Raw genomic sequence first — 21,016 nt, 5'->3', positions numbered from 1 at the left:
GCTAAAGGGTGCTGCTGGCATCTAGTGGGTGGGGTGGAGGCTAGGGAGGCTGCTAGGCCTGCTACAAGGCACAGGACAGCCCCTTACACAAAAAGATGATCTCGTCCTAAACATCGATGCTGTTGTCACTGCTGAGAAGCCCTGTTGTAAAGAGTCCTTTCCTGCTGCCTTCTCCAGGTGGCCACACTGATCTGCAAAAGCAGGCTCAGTTTCACAGAGCTCATTGGCAAATCCACAGCCACGTCTGTCTTCGGGAAGGGAACCGTGGAGAAATTCCCCATGGGTCTTAAAAAAAAAAGAAGACAATGAAAGGTCAGTGCCAACTTGATTTATTCAACTCGTCTCTACCTCAGGCATAGCAGGGGCAAATGAAACACACATGCCATTTGCAAAAAGCAGGCCTTGGTCTCTTCATTCAAACAGCTGCTGACCCATCCGGTTTTCCCACCTCACCAAGATTCTTCAAACCTAGCCTACAGGTAATATAATTCATGAGAGAGCAATATCTTTTTGCTTGGTAGAACAACTGACTCGATCTTTTGTTTTAAACCATGTCACTTCTGATTTAAAAGATGAAGTGTTGCTTCTCCAACGTTACTGTAGTTTTCTCCCATGTTTGATACAGACAAATCTTATTATAGAGCATCTTCACACTTTACAGACCAAAATGTCACCCCTGCCTGGAGAATGCCTGTTCCTACAATACAGAGAACCTAGCTGGCCATGGCTGTTTTGTTTCTTGGGTCAACCCATTCGGGGACATTAAAATTCCATAAGAGTAGGGGAGAGAAAAGTGTCAAGTCAAATCTGAATTGTGGGTGATGGCAGTGGGGGGCAAGTAGAAATTGAATTAAGTTTTATGTTCTCATGTAGTTGCTCATTGGTTTATAGCTGAGAGAACAGAAACAGAGATTTTTTTTTTTTCCCAAGGGATTTCTGGATACTGTGAGCCCAGGACAGCATCCAGGTCCTGGTGTCCCCCTGGCTGTCTGCATGAGTTGGTTTCACTGACTGTGAACCTGATCCTGTAGGAGGCGCTGTGCTCCATCATCGCCCAGGGCCAGGGCCTCTCCCTGAGACACTGGGGCTGTGGGACCTGCCCAGCTGGAGCATATGAGGAGGCCCAGGCCCACATGGAGGTGCAGGTAGGGATGCCTTGTTATAAGTGGAACCTGAAGTGGCTGAGCCACACCCACAGTCAAGGGCAAGACCACGTCGAAGGCCCAAAGTCGATCTTTATGAGTTCAGAGAGCAGCAGACAACTTGATTATAGGAGCTGGATCCCCAGCTGGCCTCCTAGCAGAACGACCGGCCCTTCCTCTCCTCCCAGGCCTCTTCCTGTAGCATGAGCTAAGCTAGGGAAAGGCCCTGCCATACCTGATGACTTCCTGATAGCTGTCATAATGAAGAAAAGGAAGAAAGAGGGACCCATCTGAGGATTTCTGTAGGGCATAGACCTAGTAATCCATGCGTCTTTCTCCCCGGGAGTCCACAAACACGGGGCTAGTAATTCCTGGAAAGAGAGGCACTTGCACACAGTAAAGGGAACATAGAGGAGCTTGGAGCTCAAAATGCCAGCCTGCCGAGTCATATCAGAGGAATGCCCTCCCCAGCAGTTGCTGAAAGCCACCCAGGAGTCTTTTGCCCTTTCGGGGAATCTAAGAGGCAGTCAAGAAGGAGAGTGGGAAAAAAAGAAGATAGTTCAGAGGTGGTACCCTGGTGGGGCTCAAGGGCCACTTGGTTCTGTTAGGCCTACGCTGGGGAGGACCATCCAGCATTAAAAAAAAAAAGTTAAGCAGTTTCCAACTAATTTCACATAAAACCCAAGATTTATGCTTCCCAAACAATCAGATATGACCAATGGAGGCCGAATGACATGGCAGCGGTTGGCTGGGGCTGGGGACACTGCCTCCTCCCAGCCGCTACCATCCTACTCCCCCCACGTTCTCCACGCCGCCAGACCCTGGGACACGAGTTTGCAAGCTTTGTTCTCAGCATGGCCCTTCCTTCCCGGTTTTGGTTCCTGCTCAGGCATTGCGCTCAGACCTGGCCCAGGTGCATTCCTTGTTCTTGCTTAGGATGTGCCCTGCCCCCCACACGAGGGACACATCAGAGATCCCAGAGGAGTAAAGTACAGCAGTCCCACACCCCAAACTAGGACCCAAGGTCTGATCTAGGACTTATGATTTGTTCCCACTGGGGACAGGACAAAACATTAACATTCATGAGCTTCTGCTATGTGCCCAGCACTGAGGGCGGTAGTGATTTCACACATCTAGTTCCGGTTGACCCCACAGAGGAGGCACCATCATCCACTCCTAATAAGCAAGCAGGGCTTGGAGGCACAGACCCCTTGGAGTTTCCAGAGCCAGGAAGACACAGGTCTGTTGGGCCCCAAGTGCGTGGTCTTCCCACAGCCCTCGCTGCCTTGCTGTGCCCACTTGCTGGCATCCTGAATGTGGGGCTTGAGCACAGCTCCCTCCCAAGGTCTGCACAGGGAAAGGGCTGCAGCAAATGCAACAACCAGGGTTGAACCAGGAAATAAATTGATCTGACAGAGGGGATTAAACTGAGAGCAGGAAGACAGACTCCTCCCACTTCATCCCCTTTTTTAAAGCAAATGCTTCAGGGTCAGGAAGAAAAGAAGAAAGGGAAGCAAGTTAATATTTCCACTTGGAAAAGGTGTGGATGGGGTCATTGTAAACTGAATCTAGGAATGCCCCAAAGAGCAGGACTTGGCTGTCCTTTTGAAAATTTAGGATGAAGTTTAAGTCTTCATTTATTAAGGGAATGATGAGCCAAAGAAAAGATAACTAGCTGCCATTTAATGAGCACATACCATGTGCCAAGCACTTCATATATTGGATTAGCCAAATGTTCATTTGCTTTTTTCCGTAAGATGACTCTAGTAGCACTTATTTGTCTTTAACTTCATTCGAAACAATTTTGTTAGATTGTATGTGACAGCTGTCATATCAGTGTTCATTTAGAAAAAGACATCAAAATTGGTGAATTTTTGTGTAGCCATTTGCATATTGAAGATGGGAAAAAAAGCAACATTTTTGGCATATTATGCTTTATTATTTCAAGAAAGATAAAAACGCAACTGAAACATAAAAAAAAAGATTTGTGCAGTGTATGGAGAAGGAGCTGTGACTGATCGAATGTGTCAAGAGTGGTTTGTAAAGTTTTGTGCTGGAGGGACTTCCCTGGTGGTGCAGTGGTTAAGAATCCACCTGCCAATGCAGGGGACATGGATTCCATCCCTGGTCCGGGAAGATCCCACATGCTGTGGAGCAACTAAGCCCACGCGCCACAACTACTGAGCCTGCGCCCTAGAGCCTGTGAGCCAAAACTACTGAGCCCATGAGCCACAACTACTGAAGCCCGCGCGCCTAGAGCCCATGCTCCGCAACAAGAGAAGCCACCGCAATGAGAAGCCCACGCACCGAAACAAAGAGTAGCCCCTGCCTTTCGCAACTAGAGAAAGCCCGCATGCAGCAACAAGACCCAACACCGTCCAAAATAAATAAATAAATACATTCATTTAAAAAAAATAAGTTTCGTGCTGGAGCTTTCTCTTTGGACGATGGTCCACGGTCGGGTACACCAGCTGAAGTTGATAGAGATCAAATCGAGACGTTAAGTCAATGTTATACCACGCGGGAGAGAGCCAACATACTCGGAATATCCCAATCAAGCACTGAAAATCATTTGCACCAGCTTGGTTATGTTAATCACTTTGATGTTTGGGTTCCACATAAGTTAAGCGAAAAAAACTTCTTGACCTTATTTCTGCATGCAATTCTCTACTTAAACGTAAAGAAAATGTTCGGTTTTTAAAACAAATCGTGATGGGCGATGAAAACTGGATACTGTACAGTAATGTGGAACGGAAGAGATCGTGGGGCAAGTGAAATAAACCACCACCAATCACACCAAAGGCCGGTCTTCATCCAAAGAAGGTGATGTTGTGTGTATGGTGGGATTGGAAGGGAGTCCATTATTATGAGCTCCTTCTGGAAAACCAAACGATTAATTCCAACAAGTACCACTCCCAATTAGACCAGCTGAAAGCGGCACTCGACGAAAAGCGTCCAGAATTAGTCAACAGAAAACACATAATCTTCCATCAAGATAACACAAGACCACTTGTTTATTTGATGACCAGGCAAAAACTGTTACAGCTTGCCTGGGAAGTTCTGATTCATCCGCTGTATTCACCAGACGTTGCACCTTCAGATTTCCATTTATTTCGGTCTTTACAAAATTCTCTTAATGGTAAAAATTTCAATTCCCTGGAAGACTGTAAGAGCACCTGGAACAGTTCTTTGCTGAAAAAGATTAAAAGTTTTGGGAAGATGGAACTATGAAGTTGCCTGAAAAATGGTAGAAGGTAGTGGAACAAAAGAGTGAAAACGTTGTTCGGTAAAGTTCTTGGTGAAAATGAAAAATGTGTCATTTATTTTTACTTAAAAACCAAACGCACATTTTGGCCAACCCAATATTTTAATTACTCCTTGGTGTTACACAACAGTAAAGAACATGAGTCCTGGAGATAAAAACAGGCCTTATTTTGAATTCGGGCTCCACCATCTCGTAACTTTATGACCACTGGCAAGTAAGTAAATTTTCTACCCTGGGGTTACTCACCTGTGTAGTATATTATGGATAGTAATAGCACTACCTCATCGGTGGTGTGAGGATTAAATGAAATAGTGCACAGAAGCTCTTGGCACCCAGCTTGATATAAGGTAAGTCCTCAATAGATGCTGGTTATTATTATTAGATATGGCAGTATGTATTATCTCTGTCTCACAAAATAAAAAGCTGGAGTAGACCAAGATGACAGCCGTTGGCCAGCTCCCAGGGTGATTTCAAAACAGTTCACTTCCAAGCCTATCCTCACACCTGCAAGGAAAGTAAAATAGGATTGGCCCCATCCTCAGAGGCTGATGGTCATGATTCAGACAGGCACCGCATCAGAGAGGATGCAGGTTGTGGAGGATCATGGGAGTGATACCAGGAGGAGGGTCCCACCCTCTTGAGTTTTATTCTTGATGGGTTCGGTTTGAAAGGAGCTGTGGGAGAGACTTTTCAGGGGCGGGAAGAGACCCCAGAGGCCCCCCACCTGGTCTGGGCAGCCTTCTGGACAGAGCAGGAAGAGCAGACGGTGGCCGCTGGGAGTTTTAACCTCAACAACACTTCCCAGAGGCTGGAATCTCCGTGAGAAAGCGGAATTCTGTAATCACACACCCAACAACGCCAAGCCCCACGGACTCAGCTGGCCTGAGTTCGGCAAACCTACCACAGTCAAGACACTTACCCGGCAAAGCAGTCTGACTGGAGCCTTTCAGAGTGATGACGAGCTGCCGCCCATCCCAGAAATTCCTTCTGGCCATTATCATCTCCTTCACGGCCTCAGCATACAGCAGGACTGCATCGTGAAAGTAAGCAGGGTAACGGCTCACCTTGGATGAGGGAAGCAAAGGCCAGGTAGAAAAAGGCCCATGGTGGTACTGAACTCTCTTAGCTTTTACTTGTCTGTGAAGCTCTTGATTTCTCTGTCAATAAAAATTAATTAATTTCTAAAAAGATTTAAAAAAAAAAAAAGCCCATGGCCTGCTACATCACAGTCCGGGCTCAGTTAGAAGCAAGCTTTCTCCATCCTCTTAACAGTGTAACATAGCACACGTTCTCCGTTATTCCACAGAGAAAGGAGGACCCTCCACGTATCCTGGCCTGTGCTGGTATACCTAGGTATCACAGCTTCACTTTTCCTCTTTAGGCCTTGTTTTCTCAATTAGATTGCGTGATCTTTTGGGCTGTGAACAGCTTTTTAGGCCATAGGCAGGAGGGAATATGGTTTAATTGAAAGAGGGTGGATCTTGGAGTCAGGCTGGCCCTGGTACTTACTGTGAGACTTGGGGTAAGTTCCAGAACCTCTCTGAATCTCTCTGAATCTCGGTTCATTCATTTATAAAATGCGGATAAAGCCACTATTGTGATGAGTATAAGGATAGTTAAATGAGGCAGAATAGGTATAGTATCTATTGTACTAACTGGCACATAGTAGGTCTTCAATACTTCATTTAGTCAACAAAAATGCATGTGCCTACTAGGCGCTAGGCACTGTTCTCCCCATAGAACCAGGTACAGAGCTGACACTTAGATGACTCCCCAAATATTCATTGATCCACCATCTTTCCTTGTGTGTTGGGATCCACAATCAGCTGCCTCATTCCTAATGGAACCCTTGTCATCAGTAGCTTCTCATCGCCTTCAGGCTCAGCTTGGCCCCGCTCTGGCAGGAGCTCCAGATCTGGCCAGTGGTCTAGTTAATCAGACATTTTGCCCCATCATCCCACACATACTGGAACTACCACTGGCTGATAGGCTCTCTCCCGGCTGCCTTCTCAGAACATCTGCTTGCCTTGACCTGCCCTAGCTCCACATCTCTGACTACTCCATTCTGGTTCCTGGTCGTGGCATCCTGCTGGGAAAGGAGACTGTCATGGTCTGAGCACCCACTGGTATCTGTTCTGCTACTTCCATGTACTATGTCATTAGATACTCAAAACCACAGTCTGGAAGGCAGATGTCATAATCAGTCCCATTTTTGGGTGAAGAGACTGAGGTGTAGGGAGGTTAAACAATTCATCTCAAAGCCCCGTAGGTAGTAAATAGCAGAATTAGGATGGAAGCCCAGGACTCCGACTCCAAAGGCCAACCGATCACTCATCTAGTAACCTCTGTCCTCCGTGTGGACCTGGGGTGCAGATTTCACAAGATCTCATCGGGCCACTGTTTATTTGGGGCTGTGGAAGATGAAGAAGTGCGTGTGTGTGTGTGTGTGTGTGTGTGTGTGCGCGTGTGTGTGTCTGTGTCTGTGTTAGGAGCCTGGGGAGTGGCCAAACACAGATATTCTCAAGGAAGGGAGGAGGGACCTGTGTAGGAAGACGCCCATCAGACCTGCTCCAACATGTGGAGGGGGCTGTGGAAGGGCGGCCCCCGCAGCCTTCGGAGGACCAGCTCTTGGAAGCCTTCATCTCCAGGGCCTTCTCGCGAGGAGCTGAGGGCTATGAGAATCACTGACTTGTAGACTAAGGGAAAGTGCATCACCTTCTGATTTGTCAATACCTCCTTCCAAAAACTGTCCTGAAAAATAATGAAATAAATGTAGCCATTCTGTAGGAAATACCCTAAGCAATAGTCAACATCAACTTTATTTATTTATTTATTTTTGGCTGCGTTGGGTCTTCATTGCCACGTGCCGGCTTTCTCTAGTTGCCATGAGTGGGGGCTACTCTTCGTTGCTGTGCACGGGCTTCTCATTGCGTTGGCTTCCCTCGTTGCGGAGCACGGGCTCTAGGCCCGCGGGCTTCAGTAGTTGTGGCGCCTGGGCTTAGTTGTTCCGCGGCATGTGGGATCTTCCTGGACCAGTGATCGAACCCATGACCCCAGCAATGGCAGGCAGATTCTTAACCACTGTGCCACCAGGGAAGTCCTCAACATCAAATGTGAATTTTTATTCTAATCCTTGGAAACACAATGGCCCTGGAAGACTTGCCATGTAAAGTTTATGTTTTCTAGTTAGCTTCAAAGCAGTGGGAAGGAAGCCAAAAAAATCAATCAATAAATAAGAAAAGATTACTTGGGGCATCGAGCAACTAATATGCAGAAAGCTTACCTTTTAACAATGGGCAGCAAAAACTTGAAAAACTTACAACTGTCGATTCTCAAATTTCTGCTTGTGGCTTAAGTCGTTTGTTATTATCATTATTACCTACATTATTATTATTATTATTATGAAAGTAACACCCACTCATTGTGTGTATATATGTGAAAGACGGTAAGATCTTCCCCAGTTTCCCTACGGCTCCCTCTTGTCTCCTCTGAGAGGCATCCGAATGTTCTAGACGTGTACAGAGGTGTGTGTGAGCATATGTGCATTTTACATAAATAGTATCATGCTATAATGGTATTCTGCAACTTGATTTTTGCCAACTTCAGCCTATATTGGGAACACTTTTAGGGAATGGATTTATGCTATTCTTTTTTTAAAGCAGCATGAATTCACTTTCATGGACGTCATGTGGTCTATTTTTAGTCCTATATTCTGTCTGCATTTCCAGCCAATTGGAATTTGATTATCAAGGTTTGGGGAGAACGTGACGAGGGGGTTGGCAGGGCTTCCCCGCTGATCCTGAGACCTGGTGCATCCTCTCCCCTTCTCGTCTGTCTGCAGGCAGAGGTGAGAGGACAAGTAAAGAGAAAGGGGGTGTATGGCAATGCAAAGGGAAGGTAGGAGGAGGTTCTGGAAAGCTTGGCTTACGATTAGAATTCCAACTGGCTGCCCAACGAAACCTGAGACACTTTTGGCAATCTGAAATACTTAATGATAAAAAGATAAAAGAAACCTGGAGCATTATTTCAGCTTCTTCTGATCATATAAAACAAGCTCATTTTAGAAAGAGAAAACTGCTGGAAAAATTACACGGTGTGTCCATAGCTAAATATCAATACAAGGGGCTTTATTTTAGAAGCCTGTTGGTGTCGTGTGGTGGTTAAACGTACAAACACTGAGGCCAGCCTACCTGGTTTGACTACTAGGTCTCCCTCATACTAGTCGTGTGGCCTTGGTTAAGTTATTTCACCTCTCAGGACCTCGGTTTTCTCATCTGTAAAATGAGGAAAATGAAAGTATCTCCCCTTAGGGTGGTGTGAGCTGAAATGAGTGTTAGTTTATCAAGCGCTCACAGTGGGGCCTGGCACTCAGTACACACTCCACAAGGCAGAGCTGTTGGGGTCAAGGACTCAGTCCCAGAGTCCAAAAGACCAGCTTAAGAGGTCCAAGATCTTGGATAAGTTACCCTATTTCTCTAAGCCTCAATTTTTTCATCTGCGAGTTGGAATGCTAATAATCTGTACCTTTTAAGGCTGTTGGAAATATTGAATGCAATGATGCATGTAAACCACGCATGGACTCTCTACCTGCCTCACGGGGCTGCTGGGAAAATCTAGCGCACCGATGCAGGTATAATGTATAACTCGGTACTCACGGGAGGTACGTGGTACATGTCAGCCATCCCTATCGTTACTAAAGGAACCAAACCACCTACAGATTGCCTCATTAGACCAGAGTGTTGGTTTCTCCAGGCCATTGTTGGGGCTCAAACACAGGTGGCCATGGAAGAAAAGAAAGTGAGAGCCACCGAGTTTGAGAGCCTCTGGGGAGGTCTCAGCCTCCCGGGAGGAATGATGGTTTTTCCTCAGCTGGTGTTTGCTGATGTAGACTACAGAGGACCAGGCTCCAGAACCAGCAGCCTGGTTCAAGGCCCGGGCCCCCGTCCCAGGAACTGTGCAAACGGACTCTGGGTAGGTTCTTTCAATTCAGTCTCAGTCTCTTGATCTTAAGTTGAGGACACAAGAGTAGCTGCCTCCCAGGGTTGAGTGTTCAGTGAGCTAATGCATCTGGTGCATAGCAAGTGCTGCATGCTTGTTACCTCTTCCTGCGGGAGCCGTTGCCTCTTATCAGCACCCACCTCCAGCTGCTGCAGAATGATAAAGATGAATTCTCCTGTGTGGAGTCCCAGGTTCTCTGCAGCCAGCAGGATAAGTTTTGCATCTTCTGAGCTGCAGACTAAGATAAGAACTGTAAGAGAAGACAGTCAGCCAGTTGCACATGTGTACACACACACACACACACACACACACAGAGATACACACGTTTTAAAGTCTAGCCTAAAACCACTAGAAATGAGACATGAACTTTGTCTTTTCTTGAGCATGCTTTAGGAAATAGGAAGGTCTAAACTGTTCCCAGAGCGTGTCCTCCTTTAACCATGCCGGTAGCATACAAACTGGCAGCTTTCGTCTTGCGGAACTAAAGTCTTCGCTGCAGCTCTCTCCCAAAGCACAAATCGAAAAAGTTTGAGACCACTTCTGTGCTCTAGTTTCTTCGTTTAACTGACTCAGAGCAATAGATCTGGCTTGTGACTCATCATCAGGTAGGTTGCGTTGACGGAGGACCTAGAACCAGGAGCACTGAGACTGTCTGAGATGGGATGGGGGGAAAAGGAGTAGGCCATGGTATTTTTCTTCCAGCCAAACACATCAGCATGCTTTTTGAGGGAACAAAAATGAAATACTGATTTATTGTTATGTATTTATTTTTTAATTGGAGCATGCTTTTTTTTTTGCTTCAGAATTTTTCTTTTTAATTGAGGTATGATAGATTTACAGTGTTGTGTTAGTTTCAGGTGTACAGCAAAGTGATTCAGATATAGATATACATATATATATATATATATATATATACACACACACACACATATATATTCTTTTTCAGATTCTTTTCCCTTATAGGTTGTTAAAAATACTGAGTATAGTTCCCTGTGCTATACAATAGGTCCTTGTTGGTTATCTATTTTAGCGATTTATTTATTTATTTTTAATAAATTTATTTATTTAATTTTGGCTGCGCTGGGTCTTCGTTGCTGCTCTGGGGCTTTTCTCTAGTTGCGGTGAGCGGGGGCTACTCTTCGTTGTGGTGCGCGGGCTTCTCATTGCGGTGGCTTCTCTTGTTGTGGAGCAGGGGCTCTAGGCACGCGGGCTTCAGTAGTTGTGGCGCACTTGGGCTCAGCAGTTTTGGCTCACAGACTCTAGAGCGCAGGCTCAGTAGTTGTGGTGCATGGGCTTAGTTGCTCCGTGGCATGTGGCATCTTCCCAGACCAGGGCTTGAACCTGTGTCCCCTGCATTGGCAGGTGGGTTCTTAACTGCTGCGCCACCAGGGAAGTCCTTAGTGACTTATTTTTTGAATGAGATAAATTTTAATCTATTTACCTGAGCTCGAGCTAGGTGCCAGGCCATGTGCTAAGCATAGGATACAACAGTGAGCAAAAGAGAAGGTCCTTGTTCTCAGGGAGCTGACATTAAGACAGACAATATACAAGTGAAGAGATTAGAGAGATCGTTCAAGATTCTGATGAATGAAAGGGGAAAAGAATGCTGTGATACTAATGTGGGGAGGGGGAATCGCTCCATGTCAAGTAGTTGGGAAAGGCCCCTCACAGGAGACGGGATGGGCTCTGGGCTGAGTCTGGAAGGATGAGAGCAAGCTACCTATGGAAAGAACACTGTGTGGGATGAGGTGGGATTGCAGTGGAACTCCAAGCCAAGGGATACCAAGTCCCAAAGTCCCAAAGCCAGAAGGAGCTTGGTTTATTGGAAGAAGAGAAAGGAGTCCGCTACTAATTCCTGCTAGAAAGTAGAGGCTTAGAGGCACCACAACAACAATATTCACTATGGCGTGTTGATCAGTTACTATGTCCAGCACTTTACAGGCATGATCTTATTTAATCCTCACCATTCTATGAGGTAGGTAAGATGATTGTCTTTGTTTTACAGATAAGGTACCTGAGGCACAGAGAGGTTAAGCTACTTGCTCAAGAACACACAGCTAGAAAGTGTCAGAGGCGGGTTTCAAACCTAGGGATGTCTGTCTCCAGAGCCCATTCTCTGAACGAACATCCAAGTCCAAGACCCAGCCCACCTAGCAGGTGCTTCCAGAAATTACTCTGTACATCATGACACTATAGCATCGAAGATTTCACTCTAGACAAAAAAAAAGTTTTTGTTGGTTGGTAATGCTTTTATGTATCCTTAATTTTATACTCTGTTTTCATCTGCTTTTTACCCTCATAGAAAAATGAAAAATTCTTAGGTTTTTTTTCAATCATTGTTTTCTATTTGCCCCTCTAAACATAAGCAACAGAAGATTCTTTCCTACTTAGCCCTGGAAATCAATGACAGGCTTCTAAGATGCTCTTGAAGGAAGGCTGGATTGTTGTTGGTGTATTTCATGCTGGCGGTGATGGGGAAATGGGATTTGAGTTCATTCCCTACAACCCTCCACAACTCATCCACTCCCTCGCAGGAGGAAGTCCCAGAGTGACCTCCAAACATCCCAGTGTGTTTCCAGCCCAGGTACTGGAGGCTCTTCTGGAGCACATCACCAACTCTGTGCATGCGTGGCACAAGTTTCACATAGGTGTCATACAAGAAGTTGTTCTCCAGTTTTGCTGTTTGTCCAACAGAGTCAAACATGGGGGAGCCAGCAAACCAATAACCTTGAAAGTAACCAAAGGGATGTCTTTCCATAATTGAGTTTTGCTACACTCCAGCCCCATTGTAAAATATCTGCATAAACTTTGTATTCAGTGAGTCTATGGGTCATACTTCCCCTCGCTTTTGGAATATTGATGATAACGTCTTGGATGCAACTTAAGGATGTAAAACCTCAGAGCACAAGAGTAACAATAGCCAGCATTTATTTAGTGATTACTATGTGCCAAGCACTCGACTAAGAGCTTACATATATTATCTTAATTCTTACATTTTCTATCAGGTAGGTATTATCATCTCATCTTAGAGATGAAAACATGGGGGCACAGAAATGTATTAATAAGTTCCAAAACTAGCAAATAGTGGAGCAGGCTTGGAATTCAGGTAATGTGGTTGCAGAGCGCACACTCATAGGTACTACTCGCTTTTTCTTAATTTGTTCCTTATTCATTTTCCACTAGGAGCCTGCTATTTACAGGGAACTTCAGAGACCTTCCTCTTAAAAAGATCTCGTGATCAACTATTACAGGAGTAAAGACGTGTAAAAAAAGCTATAGAGTTAAATATGCCCTTCAATATTTATAGACAATAGATTTAGAGGAGCTTAGAGAAGTAAGAAATTACTTCTGATTTGGGAATTAGAGATGTGAACGATGAGGGTAGAGAGATAAAGAAAGGCTCCGTGGCATTTGAGCTTGACTTTGAAGAATGGGTAGGCTTTGTTAATCAAATGGGGAATGTGTCAAATGGGGAATTCTAGGAGACACTAAGATTCAAATTCAAATGTAAACTTAACTCTATAGCACCCACTAATGATAGTTCTGCGGTATTTTTGAACGTGAGAACTGTGCTGCCTCATCTATTCAGGCTTTGCATCTATACCTCTCAGAGCACAAGATACCCAAGGACATCAACAAAGCTAATCTCATTAGCTAAACAAACACAAATCATTCACATCTCTCATTTTCTTGCCTTAGCTTATGGCAATCTGTCATACTTCATCCTTTCCCTCTTTCTTTCCCATCACTGAATAATTTATTATACATGCCAAAGGGAAACCTACACAAACAGATGTTATTTTTCTATTTAAAGCCAAGCATTCAATTTCTTCTTCATTTTTCTGAGCCACGTGGCTGGCAATGTTGGAGTGAATGATGAGTCCATATCTGACAGCACCAAGGCCAAACAATCAACAAGTTTGTTAGTCAACATCAAGTTAGTGAGTGAACTAACAGCAATTGATTTGAGAGGCTTTCTTTAAAGAGAGTATTCATTGTTCTAATTGCATGGTCTAATTACATCTCAAAGAAATGGTACACAAGACTTACACAGTTATTATTTATAATAATGTCATCCAAGTCCAGAGATTATTCAAGTCTATGCCGTCATCTTTAAGACCACCCTTTCCAATGGAAACTCAGAGTTTCTTAGAAGGCTGTATACTCTACCTCTGCTGCTTCTGGGCATGCTGGTCCAAACAGGGCAGAAATTTCTTCTTTCTGGACCTGGTTGATGAAAAGAGCAAGAGACTCCTTGGCGCTGCAGGTTGAGTTGGTGTAAGTAAACTCCCAGCTGAAATTTCCGAAGTCTGCCAGCTCAGAGTTGATCTTGTCCTTGGCAATCTGGAGTCCGGCGCCCAGCCTCTGCACATTGAATGGATGGGAGATGTTCCAGGGGGCCTGGAACCCCGCAGTGAGTTTAGCAGCCTCAAGCCACATCACCAGGACACTGACAAGGAGCATCAGAACTAAGGTTGGGTGGCCAGCTCGGCATTCAACCCCCAAACAGGGCCCAGATCCGAGTGGGGCCTCAGCACCTGTCCTGGGAGCCATGGATGGAGTCTAACACCTGGATCACTGCAGAACCCTGAGAGGCTGAGCCTCCTGACCACTTGTGCCCAGAGCTTAAATGATAGCGTGCAGTTCCCTGAGGACCACAGCTTGCTTTCTCTTCAGTGCTGTTAATTAACCGAAAACTTCCCTTTCCAGAGTCTGTCCTAACACATCTAGAAGCAGAAATCTGTGCAAGGAGGCTGGGACAGGGAGCCAGCAAGACCCTGATAATTGATCCAGTGACACCACTGTCCAACTCCATGGTCCTTGGCAAGCCACATAACCCCCACTCCCTCTCCACCCCCCAGATCCCTCTCCACTAGTAAAATAAGAATCATGGGAACCACTCAAGTGTAGACAGATGGCCTAAGCTGGAATTCTGACTCCATCATGTATTAGTGGTGTAACCTAAGACATGTTACTTTCCCTCTCTATTTTTCCCTCTCTAATTTTTTTCAAAAATTAGGCACAACCCCCATGTTCAATAGTAGGGGCCTAGATGAGTAACATGGAGTGAATCCATGTGACTGAGGAGGGCAGTCAATAAAAATGATATATTAAATGTGCACTTACTGACTTAGAAAAATAGTCACAATTATTGAGAGGAGGCACACTTTCAAACGACATGAATAGTATTCCATTTTTTGTTGTGTTTTTAAAAAGCACATAAAGTTGCATAACAAATATTATACACACCAAACGAATAAAAACTCTGGGCGATAGGAGTTCTGGGTGCTTTTTCTTCTCTGCTTAATTCTCATATTTTTATCTTCATGTCTTTGCAATAAGGAGGAAAAGTGAACGTTTCAATTGAAAATAAACCCTACAGACTTGTATTTGCAGAGTGAAATCACAGGGAGGTAAACTCACGCTGTCGGAATTCCTGGGTCAGGAGCACGTCACGTTGGCCTGGACCCTCACACTTCTATGCACTTGGCTTATTCTCTGCTGAACTAAGCCCCTTCCATGTCTCCACTGCCCTCAGAGGGAGAGGGAGACAGAGATGCAGGTGGTCTAGGTAATGGCGATCATCGTCTGGAAACCATTGCCATGGTAACAGGCCCACCTACTTTGTACGAAGTGCTTGATTGGCTGGAGTGGCAAGGCCTGAGCTTAAAACCAGGGAGATTGGTAGGGACTGTGGCTGCTGGAGGGGGCACACTGTTCTCCACTTTGCTTCTCCAGCCCTGCTCTCTTCTAGGAGATTCTTATGCCTGCAAGTTACCAGTGGTGGTAGATGGGGGAGGCCATGTTGTTTTATCCCACCATGCTTTGGAACAAAAGTAATCTGTGCTTGGCCCCCAGAGATGCAGAGCTTGGTTCCCTATGTTGGCATTTTGATTCCCAGATATGTTATCCCATCTCTGTTTCCTGAAAAGATTATTACAGAGGGAGGATTCTCTTTTCCTAATTTATAGTTTCCTCACTGCTGACCAGCTGGGCCATAAATCAGATATAGGGCCAGCTGTTCAGCATACAAAATCAGATGAGATTAGCTGTATCCAGGGTGATGGGACTAGCTTTTTTCTACCTGTCCTTCCTCCCCTCCCATTTGCCCCTCCCTCCCTTCAATTTGTAAATCTGTGGCCTCATCACGTTTAGAGAAAACGGAAAGGTTTGAAATGATGTGGGTTGGAACTTCTCCGGAAGGTGAAACAGAAACAGGTGTTTGGCTCACTCGGAATACAATAAAGTCAGGCTGGAGTTTCCCACCTGGAGGGAAAGACCGAGGGAGAGGCAGCCATCACTTCTGCCCTCACACTTTCTCCCACCTCACGGCGTGTTCTGGGAAGAGGCAACACCCTCAGGCTTCCAGAGTCTATAAGACTGCATCTGAGCCTCCGTTTTCTGATCTGTGAAGTGGGCTGAGGGAATGGCAGAGGGCTGAGACTTCGGACCTTACCAGCTTCTTGCCCTAAAACCCTAGGACCCTGGCGGATTCATAACTAACCAAATACTCCATGCTCAGTGATGGCCACAGTTTCTTTCCAGGTCTTGCTTACAGGCTCCTAAAGGGAGCCTTCCTGAAGGTCTAGCGTACCTTGTACCAACCATCCTACAAGTAAGCGCAAGTCAAAAGTGGCTATTACCTACCGGGGTACGAACTTCAAACTTCCCTGTCGTGTTCTCAGCACTTGCCAATAGTTGTGATGCAGTCAAGTAAAAAGAATCTCCTGGTAAGTAAATGTCTAAAGAGCCGTAGGAGAGTGGAGTAAAGGTTGAACTTGCGTAAAGGGGAGATTGTGTTTCTTAGATCTGCAACAAAAGGCAATTCCTTGAATCCAAAAGCCACTCCTTTAGGTACCTGTGCGCAGACTACTCCCAGAAAGCCGAGGATGGGGCGCCGGCCTTGGCTTTCTGATGAGGACATGCTGATTGTTTCTGAAAAGGTTGATGTGAGGGAGGAGAATCCTCCCTCCTGGGGACGCTGCCTGTCTCATCTGTACTTCAAACTCTCGCTATTCGTCCTGTGCTACTGAAATAGACTCTTCCTCTGGCCTGTAATGTGTTGCTCTTTCTCGTGCCCATTTTTACCAGGAATGGGTTTTTGATGCCTGAGTAGTTGCTTTTGACAACCTGGAGCTTCTAATCAATACTTTCAAGTTTTCTTCTGGCTACAGATCTAATCGGAAGTTTAGCAGATTGATCCAGCCTAAATGTCAGATTTCCGATCTGAAGATTTATTCTGTGTTTTTTGATTCTGCCTCCCAGATTACTGTCCCCAACCCCTAATTAGCCTTAGCATGAAGAGCAAAACCTTCTAGAAACTAGTAGGGAGGAGGGGCAGCTGTCTGCTCAGTAATCAAGATACTAAATATTTAGCAGTGATGGAATGACTTTCCATAAAATTGTAAGTGTTCCAAGAACACTTTTGTTGTCACAGTGTCCAAACACTGAGCAAATAAAGAATGTGTCCTTGCCTTAACGCATCGTCCTCTGGGGCTTATACACTTTCGACCCATTAAAATGACATGCTTCTCCATCCAAGCCAATAGGGGACCTGGGTAGCACCAGGCTTGTCATCTGGGTGGCGTCTCTCTGGTGCGTAGCTATATAAAGCCAGGCAGGATGTCCCTCTGGCTCCTCCACCCTTTTCAGCTTCTGGTCTACAGAGACCAGTACCCCTCCCACTTCCTGGCGTTTCCGCTCTGCTCGCGTTAAAAGCTCCCAAATTGCTCCCTAGCCAGGCACTCAATGATGTTCCCCCACGTTGCGAGCCCAGGGAACCAAGGCTGCAAAGCAGAGGACGATGTTCTTAAAGGCTTGGCAAGGGGGGAGGTGTGAGCATGGCACCCCCAAAGTACTGATGCTCCTGTCTGAAATTTCTCCCACACTCCCCTGTAAGAGGCAGCGTAGCAGAAGGGTGGGGCGCACGGATTTGGAATGAGACTGAAGCTGTGGCTGGGACAAGTTTTCACACAGCATAGTGCCTGGCCCGGAACAAGTCAGTGAACAGTAGCAGTTCCATAATAAGGAACTATTGCTTCCGTCAAGAAGATCATGACCTCTGTTGAATGGAGGTATGTAAACCCAAAGGAACAAACTGTTACTGATGCAGAACCCGGAGGAACAGGTCAAAGACCTCATTGTTTTCAAGTTCACCCAGAGCAGTTATAACATGCTGACACTGGGTAACACCACCTTTCACGTGTGGCCTATAGGCATTAAGACAGAGGATCTTTGGTCTAAATCAGTGTTGTCCATGAAAAATAGAGTGTGAGCCACTTGGGTAATGTTAAAATTCCCAGCAGACAGATTTGAAGATTAAAAGAAACAAGTAGAAATACTTAGCTAGTTTATCTGAAATATTATCATTTCAACATGTAATCCATATTTTAAAAATTGACAGTTTATGTTATTTTCTTCATACTAAGTCTCCAAAATTTGGCATGTGCTTTTTTTCTGTTTTTTGTTTTGTTTTGTTTTGTTTTGCAGTACGCGGGCCTCTCACTGTTGTGGCCTCTCCCGTTGTGGAGCACAGGCTCCAGACGCGCAGGCTCAGCGGCCATGGCTCACGGGCCCAGCCGCTCCGCGGCATGTGGGATCTTCCCTGACGGGGGCATGAACCCGTGTCCCCTGCATGGGCAGGCGGACTCTCAACCACTGCGCCACCAGGGAAGCCCTGCCATGTGTTTTGTACTTAAACACGTCTTACTGCAGACTTTCTTCATTTCAAGTGCTCAGTTGCTACATGTAGCTACTGGTCACAGTAGTGGACAGCATACGTCTAAATCTTTGCTCTGAGCTACGCTTCTAACCAGCTGGGAAATAGTGATGTTTCCTATGGGGTTGAAAGTTCTGGGAATTTAGAGCTGCCGCCTCTCTGAGGACCTTCACCCTTTCCATCTGATTCTTAAATGTTCTTGGGACGCTCTTGCTGATAAAGGTGCAAGTTGCCTGTGTCGCTGCGTTGCAACCTCGTTGACATCGTGACCCTGAGAATAATAGTATTTATATGACACACTGAATGCCCTAGGTGGGGCTGGCCGTGAGCACACCCAGCACTGTGAGGGCTGAGGCATCAGTATGTCTTGGCCCACCAGTGTCCCATGGCTCGCCAGTTGGGAAGGTCAGATCCAAGCCTGTAAGGCAATCTGCTCTATGAGTGTTATCTGGGGGAGGGGAGGCACAGGGGGAGTATCTGGGGTTGAGGCAAGCTGTTTATTGCAATCTGTGCAAACACCATTCTTGTCAATCAAGTGCTCATGCTTAAGTAACACTTCCTTCCCACAAAGAATGAGCAAGTGGCCTCAAGAGCTCAGGTGCCCAGGCTGTTACTGTCAGCGGCCCGAGTTGAGCAAAACAAGCTGCTGCAGACACTGAGCTGTGGGGCCAGCTTCTGCCGTGTGGCTAACACGGGGGCCTAGAATAGCACGGTGGCTGCTCCCAGCACAGCAGACAACAAAGCAGAAAGAGCTGGGTATCGCACAGCTGAAAGATGCGGTACACTGCCCCCCCCCCCCCACCACAGCCCGCCTTCGACTGCGGGAAGCAAGGCTCTCAGCATCAGGAAGGATGTCCAGGCAGGTGGGAAGCCATTCTGAGGAGGGGAAAGGGAGCTGTTGTCCCACCCTGGGCATCAGGTTCCCGTGGCTGGCACTGGGCTCTCCTTCCTCCAGGGCAATGGCTCTTAATTCTCTTTGAGATACCAATCAGAGTTCCCAAGGGAAATATATAAACACACGGGGTTTATATATCGCATGCGGTTCATGGGATGAGTCATCCTTAATCATAGACATGTACTTGGGCTCTGGACTCAGGATGACCTGAGCTCAAAAAAGACGCTGCCAACTGTTAGCCACGTGGCTTGGGCAAGTAAACTTGACCTCTCTCAGCCTTTCCTCTTCTGCAAAATGACAATAACTTCTTCATAGGGCTGCTCTGAGGTTAAATGGGGTATTGCAGAGAGCTCAGCGCAGTGGGGCCACATGGGAAGTGCTCGACAATATTCACGATCATCTCGAAGGCCTTCAGAGTGGAGCTGACCTGGGAACCTAAGATTGCTCCTCGGTAAGGTGTACTTTGAGCGCCATTAGCCTTTTGAAACATCAGATAACCAAGGAAAGGGTGGGTATGGAATGGTCGGTTAGGGCATCTTGTTAAGAGTTTAGGGAACTTTGCCCCTTTCTTTTCACATCTCAGTGAAAGGCTAAACTTCAAAGTCAGCTCTGCCATGTGGGAAGCTAAAGGTCAGTCCATCACAGCTCCCATTTTGCCCACTTTGCGCCATCACACCCTCTGCCCTGCTGTACAGCTGACTCTGGGGAAGGACATGGCATTCTGATTCATCACTACTGAGTCAACATGAATAGATTCAACCTACAGCTCTAGGACTCTGCTTCTCTTTCTTCTTGGGTCATGTCGCCTGACTTCTAAAGACTTGGATTAGCTGTCAAAACAGCCTCAGATCCTTCCTAAATAAGTGTCCAGCGGACACCACCCGTCCCAGCTACTCCACACACCTTGTGCCGCCCCTTCTCGTCTCCAGCTTCCTTCTCTGCCCTCCCTCGGGATGCCGACAGTGAGCGTTGTTGAGTAGCTAGTCCACAGTCTGAATCCAGTGAAGTCTGCTACAGCAGACGAGCCGGAGGTACAAGATGAATCACCTGGATTCTGAGGGCAGAGGTTTTACTGAAAGGAGAAATTCCACTTTCCTCTAGAGGGACTTCATGAAGGTTCAGTGATGTCTGGAATCTGGAAACACCCCAAAGACCTTTAAATAATATTTGGTTCCCTGACTGATTCACACCTCCCAACCTTCTCTAAAATCTGCCTTGCCACCAATTCTGCTCCCGAATAAAGGTCTCCTTTTCAGGAAGAAGCTGCGAATCACCTGGCTTTGCAAAATAGCCTGAAATTATTTTTTTTTAAATGCTTGGCCTCACCGTCATCATCGTCTTCTTAGGAAGGCAACGTACCTGCTCTGAGCCTCCATCTTTGCACCCATACAAATCATAACTACCTGGAAGATTTACTGTGAGGGCCAAACGAAGTCCTTGTCACGGAGCCTGGCTCCGGCAGCCACTGAAGGTGCTGAAGGTGTTGTCCCCACTTACACCTCGCAGGTTTGTTAAGAGTTAGTTTGGAGGTGTTTTATAAGTTGGGAGGAGCTGTACAAATACACAGTGGTGCTATGTAAAGTTGGCCTACTGAGAAGGTCTGGCTTTCCCTGCTTTCAGAAATAGGGGAAACCTGGTTTCTGCTTCCAAAGAGCTGCCAGCCCTATGGTGAGAGGTATCTTGGCTGTTTCCGGGCTGTGTTACAAAACTCTGGAATGTTGGCTTCTGGTCTTCTCGAACTGTTGTAAATGAGATGTGTGGTTCCCTTGTCCCTACGAAAGGGGAAGGAGTGAAGGAGTGTATACTGCTCCCCCCCAATACCTCCCCCCACCTCCCGACCGGGGCAGAGAGTATGTGTGTCAGCACTGCAGCTATTGGGTCAGACTCCTCACCTCAGGCACCTCACCTGTGAATGACATAAAATAATGAAGGTTTGCACTTTTTAGAGGACATGGGATGCCTGGACCGGAAAGGAATTTTCTTTTTATTGATTTCTC

General features: G+C 46.2%; 1 protein-coding gene across 1 annotated transcript in view; it reads right to left on the bottom strand.

The window, feature by feature from the left end:
- Window positions 1–13,845, bottom strand: part of LOC307175168 (guanylate cyclase 2G-like) — a gene marked incomplete at both ends in the record, with an annotated part of 38,546 nt that extends 24,701 nt beyond the window's left edge. Inside the window, 7 exon segments of the mRNA XM_079900033.1 lie at window positions 1,378–1,457; window positions 1,461–1,513; window positions 5,327–5,471; window positions 7,138–7,158; window positions 9,546–9,655; window positions 9,975–10,032; window positions 13,576–13,845. Of these exon segments, the coding sequence (XP_079756159.1) occupies window positions 1,378–1,457; window positions 1,461–1,513; window positions 5,327–5,471; window positions 7,138–7,158; window positions 9,546–9,655; window positions 9,975–10,032; window positions 13,576–13,845 (737 nt within the window).
- Between the last annotated feature and the right edge of the window lie 7,171 nt (window positions 13,846–21,016).

Source organism: Stenella coeruleoalba, assembly GCF_951394435.1.
Source record: "Stenella coeruleoalba genome assembly, chromosome: 16".
Lineage (NCBI taxonomy): Eukaryota > Metazoa > Chordata > Mammalia > Artiodactyla > Delphinidae > Stenella > Stenella coeruleoalba.
This window is presented reverse-complemented; position numbering and strand designations above follow the sequence as displayed.